This window comes from Balaenoptera borealis (assembly GCF_965194805.1).
Source record: "Balaenoptera borealis genome assembly, chromosome: 10".
In the NCBI taxonomy this organism is placed as follows: Eukaryota; Metazoa; Chordata; class Mammalia; order Artiodactyla; family Balaenopteridae; genus Balaenoptera; species Balaenoptera borealis.
In genome coordinates this window covers 93,773,063-93,788,311 of record NC_138874.1, presented here as the reverse complement: position 1 = coordinate 93,788,311, position 15,249 = coordinate 93,773,063, and the positions used below count along the sequence as shown (strand labels likewise).

Below are 15,249 nucleotides of genomic sequence, written 5' to 3'. Positions count from 1 at the left end.
TATCTTCCTCCACTAGACTCTGAACTCCATAAGGACTGAGAATATGTCTATATTTCACCACCAAATTCTCAGTTCAATGTCTGGCTCCAAGCAGGAGGCAATAAGCCAATATATCTTTGTTTAATTCATGAGTTAATGAATAAGTGAATAAATGAGGCAGGGTTATGTTCATTTCAGGCTGAAAGCTCTCCCTCTTCCAGATTCTTCAATGCTCTGTGAGATTAACAGCAGACATGTTGAGTAAATATTTATTTAGGGAAGGCAGGAACATCCCAGAAAACAAGAACCCCATAAGTGTCACATTCTAGACCATTGAAAGAGTCTGAAATGAGTGACTTCAATGCAGAAATATTGGGAGCTTAGGAGTGAGAATCCCACAAGGGGTGCTTAGTGGTCTGCTACCCTCCCATGCAGTGTGAGTACCCGCAATAGCACAGTGTAGACATGCATGGGCACTATGCTACAGGAATCCCTCAGCTCCCCTCCAGGATCTTGGAATAATGCCTCAGAACAGGGAATCCAAACCTGGCATTGGGTCCCAAGAAGATGCTATGGTTCCAAAGAACCACCTGCGTGCGTTCTAGGGTCAGACTTCCCATATTCCCAACACCAGGAGTCTCAAATTAGTCTTTTTTGGGGGGGAGCTGTGGAGGGATGTGGACCATATTTAAAGTCTTTATTGAACTTGTTACAATATTGTTTCTGTTTTATGTTTTGTTCTTTTGGCCCAGAGGCATGTGGAATCTTAGCTCCCCAACCAGGGATCGAACCTGCACCCCCTGCATTGGAAGGTGAAGTCTTAACCACTGGACTGCCAGGGAAGTCCCTCAAGTTAGTGTTCAGGGGCCCCAGAAAGCCAGATGCTATCCAGGTGCTCATGAGAACTTTCTAGATTGGTGCAAATTGGCCCTCTTAGAAAAGTCTAATGGCCCCATGAAATGTACCTGGAGTTACAGGGCCTCTGGGAGTCCACACATGTCTTTGCCTGCGTAGAGACTACGTGGGTGCTGAATTGAGGGGCGAGAACTTCCTTAACCCTCCCCAACAGTATCTCTCTCCATTACTAGGTGGCTAAATGCCTAAAATCCTGTCACTCACATCACTCCTTAGACGCAGCATTACTATACCTGGTTACTTTAAAAAAATGAACCCTATGCCACCAATTGCTCTATATTTTCAATCATTAACATCTTACTCTGAATTAGTTCACCCACTGTTTCCTCCAGGTGAGATTGACCTGGGTTGGGTCAGAATGGGGGAAAGAGGGAAAAGGTATATATAGGGGAAACAGGTCTTGAATATAAATCCTGTCAACTTCACAGTTTTTCTAGGGCTCAGGCTCAGACCTTGACCACAGGCCCCTACATGCCTGGCTACACCATGAGTCATGCACATGGTGATTTTGACTATTCCCATGGCAGCGAGCGAGGGGAATACCAGGTTGTGGCAGCTCTCTGGCTGTAGAAGGTAAGGAGGAGCAATAAGATGTCGATGTCATTTCCTTTATTCTGAACAGTTGCTCCCTTTTCCCCATGGCCCATAAATGATTGATCCGCCTAAACTGGAGAAGGTTTCTGCCTCCTGTAAAGTTTGATCCTGGAGGCGGATATTTTTTAATCCGGCAAGTGTCAGATAATTGGAAGGGTGGAGTCACACTGTAAACCCTGACACACCTTTGTCAGGACTTGTTTGGAAGCAAAGAACTGAAAGAAACAAGGGCAAGAGAAGAAGTGAACATTTTTGAAAGATCACTCAGCTCTAACACACCTTGGCTGGGTCTGGATAAAAAAAAGTGGGAACAGCAAACGTCTAGAAGAAAACGTCAGGGGAAGAAGGAGAGAGGGGGCATTTACTCAAAGTTGTTTCTGATTCCTTCAACACCTCAAACTAGGTAAGTAATAGGAATTTGACTGTTTTCTCTTCTTGTGAGATTTTAATTTGAGGTTTGCCACTGAGAACTTCAATGTTTGTCAGAGAATCTGAGATGACATTATTTAGTTTCTAGTGTTATGCTTGAAGTGATTAATTGATCATAAATGATTACTTTGGCTTATGTGTTCTATTTTTAGGGTAGGTCTTTTAAAGGAACAACAAGAAAGTTTTGTCAGTGAAGAAAAAGGCCAGTTAAGATAAAGTGAGCGCCAGTGGCCAGATTTCTTTGGTATTGTTTTCAGTATTGTAAAAAGACTTGTGTTAAATTGTTTTATTTAGAATATGATGAGTTTATAACTCCTTCTCTCTCAATCAGTTTCTCTCTCCCCACCCTCCTCTACTTCCCCTCTCTCCCCTTGACAGCAGAGGGCAGCTCAGAGGTGAAGTTAAAGTGTAGGTGAGTTGGGGCTTCTAGAAGCAGCCCCTGAGAACTAAGAACCAAAGTGCTGCCCAGGTGTCTGTGCTGGCAGGTTCTGATAAAGCTCAAGGGGCTGGGTGGACACTGCTGTATATCACACTTGACAATTACTGCCCCGAATCTAAAGTAAAGTGGATTATCTGAAATGATATAATTAATCCAGGAACTTCCTGAAGGCAAACTTGGAACAAGAAAAAAAAAAATCTGTCTTACTTTTACTGGCCAATTTGGGCCAAAAGAAATTCATTTTGGGGTGAGAATTACCAGTTTAGGTATCTCACTGGACCACATTAACTGGTAACTGACAAATTACCACTTTACTTTTTGAAGTGTAGGCAAAGCCTCTGGCACCTCACTTCTTTTGAGAAGCAGTCAATTAGTAGCCTTAAGAGTTGGATTTGTTCTGTTCATAAAATGTAGTGAGTGAGGTTTTTTAAAGAAATTTATTTGGAAAGGAGAATTGTTTCTTCTTACACCCACATGCTTTCTCTTAGAGCTAAGCCACAGATCAAAGTCGGAACTAACCTAAAGCACATGTCCAGCCCCCCATGGAGCCCTTCCGAGAATCAGAGGGGGCTTGCTTTATTCTCAGCCCCTTCAAAACGCTCACACAAATCTGATCAGAGTTTACATGGGGGCAGTTAAAGCAAGGAGTCCTGCTTCAAGCTTGGATAGAAACCCAGATTGGTGAAACCCATTTGACCTAAGGACTAACCACATTCTTAAATTATGCCTGACCAAAAGAAGTTTGCATCTGTCTGGTTTGGCTTATTTGCCATTGTTAGCGGAGGCAGGATTTAACCAAACATGGCTCGAAACAAGCGGCATGATCACAAAGCCAGGGCCCAAGCCCGCTCACCCCTGGGTTATGAAAACGGAGGATGCCAAATGCAGCAAGCTGGAGACCCGTTGCTGGGGAGGCATGGGGGTGGGGCGGCGTGGAGACAGAAGCCTCTGAAACAGTTAACTCTAGGGCATGGGTATTCATACCCCCTGCAAACTGCTTGCCCCTCCTCTGTTAACAGAGCAATAGCTAGTGGGTGGTTTACCCACACTTTGATTATTTCGTTGTTGCTTTGTTTTACAATGTAAAGTATGCAGAGATTGGAAAGTAGAAAAACACTTAGCTTCTCTATTCCCTTCTTTGTGTCAAAGACCAAGTGTTTCATGAGTTGTTATAATAAGAAGGTCAGTGAGATGGTTTTCTGTTGGTATCAGCGGTTTGTGCCTAGGTTACACCCCATCCTCAATGGAATAGTTTTAGGTGGATGTGACATCATTTAAATGAAGGGGAAAGGAAAAAACCTCATAAAAGTAGAAAAATGATTTTGAATTGTGTTTTCTTACATAAGAAAATGACACAGGATCATTTTTACATCTTCAAAAGAACATTAAGTATGAAATAGCCACAAAGCAGCCCCTTAGAACTACGGATGGAAATTAACATAATTTTGGAATTAAGAACTTGAATAACCTGCTTATCCTCGGTTCTAGTTAAGTGGCTCAAACATCCAAGAAGTTTAAAATTATGCTACTTGACTGTGCTTCCATTAAGTAGTGCTTTTGGAGGAAGGTGTACGGATGAGCACCGCTGGAAGAGGCAGGCTCAGACACGTGCCTGGGCATGTAACTTTCTTTTCCCTTAAGTTACACTTTTTAAAACTATCGGCACTTAAAATATTTGAAAAGGAAGTCCTGTGGGAAAACTATAGGCCCCATGGGATGATCCCTGTCCAGATTTGTGCCTCAACCCATCATTTTCCTTTGATAACTCACAGAAAGCTTCCTCCTACCTTTGGTTTAAAGGAATCCACCTCCCAAAACATCTCTGCCATTTCAGACTATCAATCTGGGAAAGAGCTTTGGCCAAGTCAGCAGAGCTCCGTCCTGTGTATTTCAGGCCCAAGAAATCATTGTGTTAAGGCCATGGGATGCAGCCATTTAGGGGCTGCAGGCTGAGAGAGAGGCAAGAACCAATCTTACCTGCACCCACCTAGGGGGCCTTCTATCCCAGAGCACCAGTCAGTGAAGAGCCCCCAGGCCCTGGAGGGGGGCATCTGATTTCTTAGCAGGCTGTCTCCTCACGCCTTCTGGAAGTTAGGGAACTCTTGGCTTTTTGCTGCAGATCTTAAGGCTTCATCATTGGGACCTAAGAAAAAGATGGGGGATACCTAGAAATGTCTGTTATATCTCTGGGTACAGAAAGAGCAAGAAAACACTTGCCAGTTTTGCTGCCTAGACGCTGAGACTCTTAAATGGAGTGGAGCTGTCTGCCTTGATGGCTACAAGTGGAAACAACCCAGCCAAACCCAAATTTATAGCTGCCGGCAGCAACTTTCATTAAAGGATCATAGTAAGCAATAACTTGTGGGAAGTTAAAGTTTCCACGGATTGTTATAAACAGTTCCTTTCAGGATAAGATTGCATATCAATTCAGGTGCCATCCTAGGTGGCTCCCCACCAGCAGCCAGGGGCATTTGAACGTTTGATCTCCAAAATACCTCCTGCTTCACAGCTAATGACCAATGGGGGGGGGGGGGGGAAAGGAGAGGGATTTCAGAGGTACCAAAGGCAATTAATGCTTAAACAAAGGATTTCAGAGAGCATGTCAGGTTGTAGGTAGGTTGGTGTGACATAAGTCATACAGGTAATAGCTGGAATGCAGACAGTCACAGGCTAGGTTTGGCCCTCTAATGAGGCTGGACTCCATTGTTAAATTGCTTATGGAGCCCCTGCTCTTTGGCTCTGGGAAACATACCTGCAAAGAACTGTGTCTTCTCAGATGCAGCCAGGAGTTTTTCCACGATGCCTCATTCCTTGCTGCATTTAAAAAACTCTGACGAGCAAAAAGTTGGCACATTCAGTCAGGCCCTGATGCTAAGTGAGTAGATCTTGGTGAATTTCCCTGGGTAGTTGACCAGTTGGTCTTGTGCGGTCTTGATTTTCAGTGGGAAAGTCACCCAGGGCTGCACTTGGACTTCTGTCGGCCCTAGATAATTTTGCCTTTGTGGATGTCCTGCCTCCAGGAAAAAAACAAGCAATGACAACAACAACAACAAAAAAACAAAAAAACCTGCATTGAAAGAATATAATCCAGGTTGGATTGTGTTCATTTTTCCTTTCAATTATAAAAAGAAGTTCAAACATTTTTGTGGGTCCCTGAAAGTGTGACGGGGCTAGGCATTGTGCCCATTGCACCTAATTGATAAGTAGACCCTAAGGTCACCAGGCAGGAGAAAAAGACTAAAAGCGTTCAAGAAAGGGTTGTCCTGGGCAGAAGTAGCTTGCTCCAGAATTCTAGAATCCAATTTGAACTGCATCCAAAAAATAAACTAGGAGGAAGGGAAGGTTGGGGGGCTGGGAGGAAACCACAGGGAAAGCCAGATTTCAAGTCCCTGCAGAGCCTGAGACTGGGAACTACAGCCAAACGCACCCAGTTGGTCAGGGATCCTTGCCATGGTCTCCTGTGTGTTCAAGCCTGAATCACGCTCCTCCCCCACCCCCCCAGCCCGGCCCCACCCCTTAAGTCAGCCTTGCCTCATCTCATCCAGGCTTCAGGACACAGCAGACAAGATCTCAATGATTCTTCTACCCAGAACACAGAGTAAGAGTGAAGGGAGAACATAGATGACATGTACAAATATTTTCCTATGTATTTCAATAGATTTTACACTGATTTTCTTCATGTTTTCACTACTTGTGTCTGTAAATAAGCATAGTAGGGCTGGTGTGTTACAAAGAGAAAGTTTCATGTTGTAAGAAGTGTAAAGTTCCACGCAAGTATGACCATTATGATTTTTATCCTGATTTGAATCCATCAAACATCATTCTCACATCTGAACTCTAAATAATGAAGCATGAATGTCTTGTATTCGTAAAGCTCCATATAGAGCACTGAACATTATGGGATACATCAAAATGAATTAGTTGAAAGTACCATGTGCTTTGACAGATTTCCTTCAGCTATGTATTACTTGGGCAAAAAGCGGAAGTTTTATAGTCAGGGCACCAGATCTTCTATGTAAGACCTTTAACATTCAGCAGGGGGCAGCCTGCTCAATTAGACCTTAAAAAGAAACAGATTCCAATACAAAGGAATAGAATCCAAGGTGGAACTATTAAATTACTCTCTCACTGATACAAGAAGTGGGAATTACTCATTAAAAAAATATACACATGAAAGAATTATGCTTCGAATTCTAGGAATCAAGTTTTGAATTCAAGTTTGAATTCTAGGAATCAAATCACTATTATTCAACATAGTTTTGGAAGTCCTAGCCATGGCAATCAGAGAAGACAAAGAAATAAAAGGAATCCAAATCGGAAAAGAAGAAGTAAAGCTGTCACTGTTTGCAGATGACATGATACTATACATAGAGAATCCTAAAGATGCCACCAGAAAACTACTAGAGCTAACCAATGAATTTGGTAAAGTTGCAGGGTACAAAATTAATGCACAGAAATCTCTTGCATTCCTATACACTAATGATGAAAAATCTGAAAGAAATTAAGGAAACACTGCCATTTACCACTGCAACAAAAAAAATAAAATACCTAGGAATAAACCTACCTAAGGAGACAAAAGACCTGTATGCAAAAAACTATAAGACACTGATGAAAGAAATTAAAGCTGATACAAATAGATGGAGAGATATACCATGTTCTTGGATTGGAAGAATCAATATTGTGAAAACGACTATACTACCCAAAGCAATCTACAGATTCAATGCAATCCTTATCAAATTACCAATGGCATTTTTTACGGGACTAGAACAAAAAAATCTTAAAATTTGTATGGAGACACAAAAGACCCCGAATAGCCAAAGCAGTCTTGAGGGAAAAAAACGGAGTTGGAGGAATCAGACTCCCTGACTTCAGACTATACTACAAAGCTACAATAATCAAGACAATATGGTACTGGCACAAAAACAGAAATATAGATCAATGGAACAGGATAGAAAGCCCAGAGAAAAACCCACGCACCTATGGTCAACTAATCTATGACAAAGGAGGCAAGGATATACAATGGAGAAAAGACAGTCTCTTCAATAAGTGGTGCTGGGAAAACTGGACAGCTACATGTAAAAGAATGAAATTAGAACACTCCCTAACACCATACACAAAAATAAACTCAAAATGGATTAGAGACCTAAATGTAAGACTGGGCACTATAGAACTCTTAGAGGAAAACATAGGAAGAACACTCTTTGACATAAATCACAGCAAGATATTTTTTGATCCACCTCCTACAGTAATGGAAATAAAAACAAAAATAAACAAATGGGACCTAATGAAACTTAAAAGCTTTTGCACAGCAAAGGAAACTACAAAGAAGACGAAAAGACAGCCCTCAGAATGGGAGAAAATATTTGCAAACGAATCAACGGGCAAAGGATTAATCTCCAAAATATATAAACAGCTCATGCAGCTCAATATTAAAAAAACAAATAACCCAATCCAAAAATGGGCAGAAGACCTAAATAGACATTTCTCCAAAGAAGATATACAGATGGCCAAGAAGCACATGAAAAGCTGCTCAACATCACTAATTATTAGAGAAATGCAAATCAAAACTACAATGAGGTATCACCTCACACCAGTTAGAATGGGCATCATCAGAACATCTACAAACAACAAATGCTGGAGAGGTTGTGGAGAAAAGGGAACCCTCTTGCACTGTTGGTGGGAATGTAAATTGAGACAGCCACTATGGAGAACAGTATGGAGGTTCCTTAAGAAACTAAAAATAGAAGTACCATATGACCCAGCAATCCCACTACTGGGCATATACCCAGAGAAAACCATAATTCAAAAAGACACATGCACCCCAATGTGCATTGCAGCACTATTTACAATAGCCAGGACATGGAAGCAACCTAAATGCCCATCAACAGACGAATGGATAAAGAAGGTGTGGTACATATATACAATGGAATATTACTCAGCCATAAAAAGGAATGAAATTGGGTCATTTGTAGAGAGATGGATGGATCTAGAGACTGTCATAAAGAGTGAAGTAAGACAGAAAGAGAAAAACAAATATCGTATATTAATGCGTATATGTGGAACCTAGAAAGTGGTACAGATGAACCAGTTTGCAGAGCAGAAATTGAGACACAGAAGTAGAGAAAAAATGTACGGACACCAAGTGGGGAAAGCGGCAGGGGTGGGGGGTGGTGGTGGGATGTATTGGGCGATTGGGATTGACATGTATACACTGATGTGTATAAAATGGATGACTAATAAGAACCTGCTGTATAAATAAATTATTTAAATTTAAAAAAAACAGAGGTTATGAATTTTTTATTGTTGTGGCTGGATTATGGGAACAGGGATATTCATTGTCCTATTCTCCCTGTTTGTATATATTTTCCATTATAAAAAGTTAAATAAAGTTGAACGCAACTTAAATCTTTATCAGTGGGGAATGAGATAAATTATGGTGTCTCCATTCAATTAAAAAAAAAAAATCCCAATACAACGGAGTAGAATCCAAGGTGGAACTATTAAATTACTCTCTCACTGATACAGGAAGTGGGAATGACTCTTGTTAAAAAATATACACACGAAAGAATTATGCTTTGAATTCTAGGAATCAAGTTTTGGTTCTCAGCTTGAATAGTAGGGACCTATACTTATGAAAAGTGATGGTCATAGACATGGTTATTCATGGTTTCTGGCTTTTTCCGTAGGTGGCGATGGTATGGATGTAACCAAGAAGAACAAACGAGATGGCACTGAAGTCACTGAAAGAAGTAAGAGCATGATATGTGTCATTATAAAAGTAAAAAAATTTTTGGAAAGAGTAAATAATTTATTCCTAATTCTACCACAACTACTGTATCTTTTTTTCTATTTCTTATGTTTTTGTTTTTAGTTTTTTTCTTAGCTTTTTCTTTTTGCTTTTTTTCCCCACTGTATCATTTTAAATGTTTTCCTAAATAGACTATTTCTTCCTATAAGAAGTCTTTTGTTGATTTTTTTAACACACTTGTAATCAAAATGTGTTCTGCTTTTTCTTCAAGGATGAAAACCACCATTTCTATGTTACCGTTTTTATGACCAGCATTTTTAATGGTTTCATAATATCCTGTTGAATGAATTTGCAACAGCTTATTTAACCGTGTTCTTTTTTAGGGATACAGGGCAACAGAAATCCAAAAGAATAATATCCCCATTATTGCAGGGACAAAGTTGGAATCACACTGGTGTCACAGTTGCAGCCTACACTGAAAACTGAAAACAGACACATTTCTTTTGTGAAACTGCCCAACTAATAAACTCAGAGACATTTAAAATATCCCCTTAGCAGCTCTAACTCTTTCATTTATCCTGTGACTTTCATATATTGCCAATAAAAAATTCTGGCTCCACAGACTTGGAACTTTAGCTTAAGAAAGAATTTATTTTTATGTGTGATAGAATCCCAAAGGTCCACACAATGAGAGGTTTAGTGAAAGCTCAAGGACTATTATTCAAATCAAGCTGCCATTTTAGTCTGAAAAACCATTTCCTTTTATGCATGGAATGCTGCTTCCGCTCCATTCATAACCCCATGTTGCTGCTAAGACAACCAAACTAATAGGATCACGCAGGGTGAAGAAGGAAAGGGTGAGGGGTGGGCGCAGTAAGACCGGTGTGGGATGCAGCAGTTGCCAGCAGCACAAAGTGATGCCCCACCATCTTCCTCATCCTTTTCTTCTTTCACCAACCATATGTGCATACACAACACGCGTATGAATATGCTTGGGCGTGTGCATGAGAAGGGTGCTTTTAGAAACCAGCGACCTTAGCTAGATAGGTGCTCCTTGATGTCCAACCCAGAGGGAGGTAGTGGTTGGTGATGGTCACAGTTAGAGCACCGAATTGGCCCAGTTATGGTTTCGGGAATCTACTCACCTCCCCATGCTGCTGTAGAGGAGAGAGTGATTCAGGAAGGCAAGAGGTCTTTCTTCTAATTGGTGTTTTTAAAAAACACCAGAAGCTTTTGTGACCTCTGTAGACTCACCATCACTTGGAGTCTTCTCAATTTCGGGAGGCAAAGGGACTGGTTCTTCAGGTCTGTCTTGGATGTTCATTTGTCCAAGCACCAAATGTGACTTACCGACCCCCTTCCTTCCTATACCTCCTCACACTCAGGGGTGGCCCTGAAGATTTTAGAATGAATTATGATGTCCTAGAGACACCCCCAAATTCATAAAGAGGTTCAAGGTAATTATTCGCATCACAGTGTTATCAGCCAGGATGACATGCTGGCCTCAGCTGGACTGGGTGACCATTTAGAAGGGACAGTGCAGAGAAAGAGAGTGACTTGAGGGCCTGACCCTCCTTCAAAGGCAAATCCAGGCCTGGACTAGATATAATTGTTATATGAGAGACATTAATGCAAGACAACTCATTGTTCAAATCAGTGGGTAACTACTTTTGGTACCAAAGGGATATAAACCTATTTTCCAGGTACATTAAGCCCTATTGTTATTGCACCTATTTGCTTTTACAGTGGGTGAGATCAAATACTTTAAAGCACAAGTGTATAAAAGTCTATATTGAACCTAATTTAATGTGCCGAACCTATGAATGATGTGAGACCTTGCCAAAGTACAGAGATTTCAGTACATTACTTAAGATCTCATCTTTTCTTTGTCTTTTTCTAGTTATCACGGAAATGATAACTACAAGACTTACGTCCTTACCACCAAGTAAGTGACCATCTTGAGAGCTTTCTTCTCAGTAAGGCCTGTGTGAAGGGCTCCACATGTAACCTTTTCGATGGGTACTCACTCTCCCGTTGAGCAAGTCCAATATATCTGAAATCTTTGTTTTTAAACAGCTGTATTGAAATTACCTTATATCCCACAAAATCCACCAGTTCAAAGTGTATAATTCAATGGTTGTTAGTTTATGTACAGAGTCATGCAGCCCCTTTGCAACAATCTAATTTTAGAACATTTCCATCACTCAGAAAAAACCTCCACGGCCATTAGCAGTCACTCCCATTCCCATTCCCTTCTCCCCAGCCCCTGAAAACCACAAATCTACTTTCTGTCTCTATACGTTTGCCTGATCTAGACACTAAAATTTCAGAAATCTTATCCAGCCTGGACCTGGGGTGGGAGGAGGGAACCACAGCCAGGCTTCTGTGTGAATTCACTTTTTTCTCGGAAGGTTGTTAGGGTTAGTGGATTCTATAATGGAGATCTGAGCCCTCAAACTAGCCCTGTACCTCTCGGGAAGCCTGGCTCAGTGTGGGGAGTGGGGAGATCCTTCCATCCACACACGAGGTTGGAGCATGATGGGATGCCAGGTGAAACACCAGCAACCCAGAGCTCTCACTCATCCCTCCAACACTTCCAGTGGCTGCCATGTCCAGGGTACCGACCAGGCATTCCAAAAAAGCAAGCCCAACCCAGGCCTTGGCCTCAAGGCGTCGTCATCACTTGCTGACTTTTCAAATATTTAAATTTTCCTAATCAGCAACCTGCTATGCTCCACCCAGGGAACTTTCTTTGTAAATTGGGTAGAATATTTGCTCTTGACATTTGTATCAAAAACAAACAAACCGAGAGCATGGCAGCATGTATCGTGCAGTGCAGGTGGGAAAGGGGCCCCAAACCAAGAGCCTCGTGGGTGAGAAGCCAGGGAAGGCTTCCGAGGGGCAGGGAACGAGGAAACCCTCTGTCCTGACTCCACTTGTAAATTGTCACCTGCTCCTCCTTTCCGCAGAAGGGGGCACCAGCAACGGCTACGCTAAAACAGGCTCTCTTGGTGGAGGGAGCCGGCAGGAGAAACAGAGCCTGATGCATGGCCGCAGCGGCTACATAAACTCAAGTAAGTGCCTGCTGGTGCGAGGGCTGGGGGAAGGGCAGATGGACAGGGAGAGAGGGAGTCCTGCACGGAGGGAGACCATTACCACTGTTTGTCACCCATTCCAAATACCCCAAAGAGCTGTGTAAAGGACACACATCCCCCCAAAGGTGAGACTTTTGAATTATCCACATTTGAAGCCTGCTTAAAATGAAATCAGTTATCATTCTGTCCCCCAGTATAAATAACAATAATTAATTACGAAGGCTTCCTGGGGAGTTGACTCCTTTCCCACTGAATTACTCTCTTTAAGCCATCTCTTTTAGAAAAGGGTGTGCATGTCTGAGGGTTTACAATTTGAATTAACAACAACAAAAGAAACTTAATGATTGAGTTACTGTGCTAAGGAAATCTGGTGACGTATGAACCCATACTTTGTGCGTTTCCACTGGGCAAGCATCCAACACAGGCCCAGTTGTTCCCAAAGAAACATTCTTTCATGGTAGCTTTCAAACTGAAACAAAACAAAGCAGGGAAAACACACACACACACACACACACACACACTACCTCTGAAGCCATTTTTAAAATCTTGGAATGACACTAAAGAAAAGACCCAAGACAGGCAAACAGCTGGGCTGACCAAGTGCAGCACCTGCCCTTACCTCTCGAGGAATACTTCCACGTGGGGTTGTATTCTGGTCTACCCAGCAGTGCGCTACGATTGCAGGCCAGGTCCCCAAGAAACATCCCGCTTCTCCATTTCCGTGCACTTTGGCCACAGACATAAAGGACCTCCCTACCTTCCAGTAGCAATAATTCCATCTCCCATTTCTGAGCAGCCGCGGGAATGCTGAGGTGGATCCTTTCGACGTGCTCTCCTGAAGTCCTCTAGCCCCTCCATAGGGCCCTCCTTTATTAGGAGCAGTCTGCGTGCACTTAGTGTAACCGTATGTCAATCTGTGTAGTGCTCTGAGGGTCTGTGCTTTTTCCCCTCTTGTAGGTGGGAGCACACGAGGCAACGCCTCTACCTCCAGTTACAGGAGGGCCCCTGGTGAGTTGGCCTCCACTCTGCCCAACTCACCAGGCTCGACCTTTGAGAGAAAAACTCACGTCACCCGCCATGGAACATACGAAGGTACCGGTCCCACAGACTTTGAGAGAGAACTACTCTCTTCCCTCAGTAACTTCTCTCATCCTTTGAAGACTGAAGCCTCGGCCACCTGTCTTCACCTGGGCCTTCCCACCTTTCTTTCCACTCTTGTTTCGGTTCTTTTATGGACTCAGGTTAGCTGGGGATTTTGTTGATTTATCCACCCCTCATTTATTCATTTATCCATTTAGTCACTTTTTCAACTGGTATTTTATCAGTTATCTACCAGGCGTTTAATGCCGTGCAGAATGCCTTGATGGGTGCTTGAATGAATCAGACCTGGGTCTTGTCTCCAAAGGGCCTAGAATCTAATAGACAAGTTAAGATGACAGATAAAAAAAACTATAATGTAAAGTAGAAGGGGATTATCATTTCCAGATGGGTCTTCAGGGGAGATGCTATGTGGGAGGTGGCATGTGAGCTGGGCCTTCATGATGTGTAAGACTTTTACCCGATGGAGAGCTTTTACCCGAGCAGCAGCACGGCGAAGACAGGAGCCCAGGGCTCAGGCAGCAAGCAGCAGTGGTACTTGTGTGAAGAGAGAGGGAAAGACTCCGATTCGGTGCTAGGCCAAGATGTTTGGGCTTTATTCTGCACGCAATGAGGAGCCACAGAGATTTCTGAGCAAAAGCGTCCATTATATCTGTGGTCCCGGACTGGAACTCTGGTTGCCGTGCTCAGGACGAATAGGGCGGGAAGAGGCTGAACACGGTGACAAGTTAGGAGGTGATCAGTAGCCCGGGGAGGGGAACCTTGGCCGGGACTGCGGTGGTAGCAATGGGAGCGGACAGGAGGACCTGGAGTGAAAGGTGTTGCAGAGCTGGAATTGATAGGTTTGTCAATTATTCAATTTTGGGGGGAAGGGAGAAAAAAGAGTCAGTGATTCCACTGAGATTTCAGACACAGGTGGTTGGGTTCATTGTGGTGCCAACGACTGAAGCAGGGAAGCCAGGTGGAGGCCTCCCAGTGGATGAGTTCAGTTATTTTGTCCTAAAGTAGAGCTGCTGGCACAGCTTTCTGGTGGGGGTACCAAGCAGGCAGTGGGACACATAGGACTTGAACTAAGGGAAGAAGTCAAGGCAGGACACCCGGTTTGGGGTTATTCCCAAAGAGTTGTTAGTAAAGGTTGGAAAACTGAAGGAGTTGGCCAAGGAAAGAGTTTAAAAGCAGAAGGGAGCATAGAAAGATAAAGTTGGGGGAAGATGGAGAAAGAAGAGCCCGATCACAGAAAGGAGGAGGAGTCAATGGCGATGCCATTGAAGTCACAGAGAGAGAGAGAGAGAGGAAACTCATGATCAAGAAGGAGAAGGCGAGAGGAAGACATCTGGGTCCTGCTCCTAAGGTTACTGGAGTTCCTGGTGATCTGCAGAAGCAGTTTTAGTGGAAAATAGACAAGCCAGGCGGCAAATGGGTCTAAGAGTGAATGGATATGGGTACCAATGATGGAGAAGCAAGATTAAGGATGGGTAACCCAGTAAATGATTTTGACCCACGGCTGCCAGGGGTAGGGAGAGCCCCAAATCTAGGCCAGGTGGATGGGGTCACCACAGTGCTTCCTGCTGCTCTGCCGGCACGTGGGCTTGTCTCTTCATTTAACAAGGCCCACATCTGGAACGAGCTGCATGGAGTCAGAGAACCCCTGGTGCTGACAGCACGTTCATTTGATCAGAGCCGGGTCCCTGGCGTCAGCACTGCATAGGGCAAATGCAGTCGAGGACGTGAAAACAAAAAGGAAACGAAAACTTCCTGCTCTCCTTTGCTCAAACCTTGCCTCCCACCAAAGTAGATCAGTGACCAGAAGGAAGTGCCACAAGCACATCCACGGGGCGAATCATGTTTAAATCTGGCGCTGAACATCCAGGCTGCAGAGGTTCAGAAAGGACCCACTCTCTCGGAAGCTGTTTGGGCTTAAGGGGCCATTTGTACTAAGTGTTTCGTCCTCT

General features: G+C 43.2%; 1 protein-coding gene across 4 annotated transcripts in view; it reads left to right on the top strand.

Moving 5' to 3' along the window:
* Positions 1-1,391: 1,391 nt before the first annotated feature.
* Positions 1,392-15,249, top strand: part of COL17A1 (collagen type XVII alpha 1 chain) — a 51,117-nt gene continuing 37,259 nt past the window's right edge. For 2 of the 4 annotated variants that reach the window (XM_082408250.1, XM_082408247.1), the window contains exons 1-5: positions 1,474-1,891; positions 9,043-9,105; positions 11,005-11,049; positions 12,074-12,178; positions 13,157-13,291. In XM_082408250.1, coding sequence (XP_082264376.1) covers positions 9,054-9,105; positions 11,005-11,049; positions 12,074-12,178; positions 13,157-13,291 — 337 coding nt within the window. In that variant the 5' untranslated portion in view covers positions 1,474-1,891; positions 9,043-9,053. The other 2 variants (XM_082408248.1, XM_082408249.1) reach the window with 2 other exon arrangements.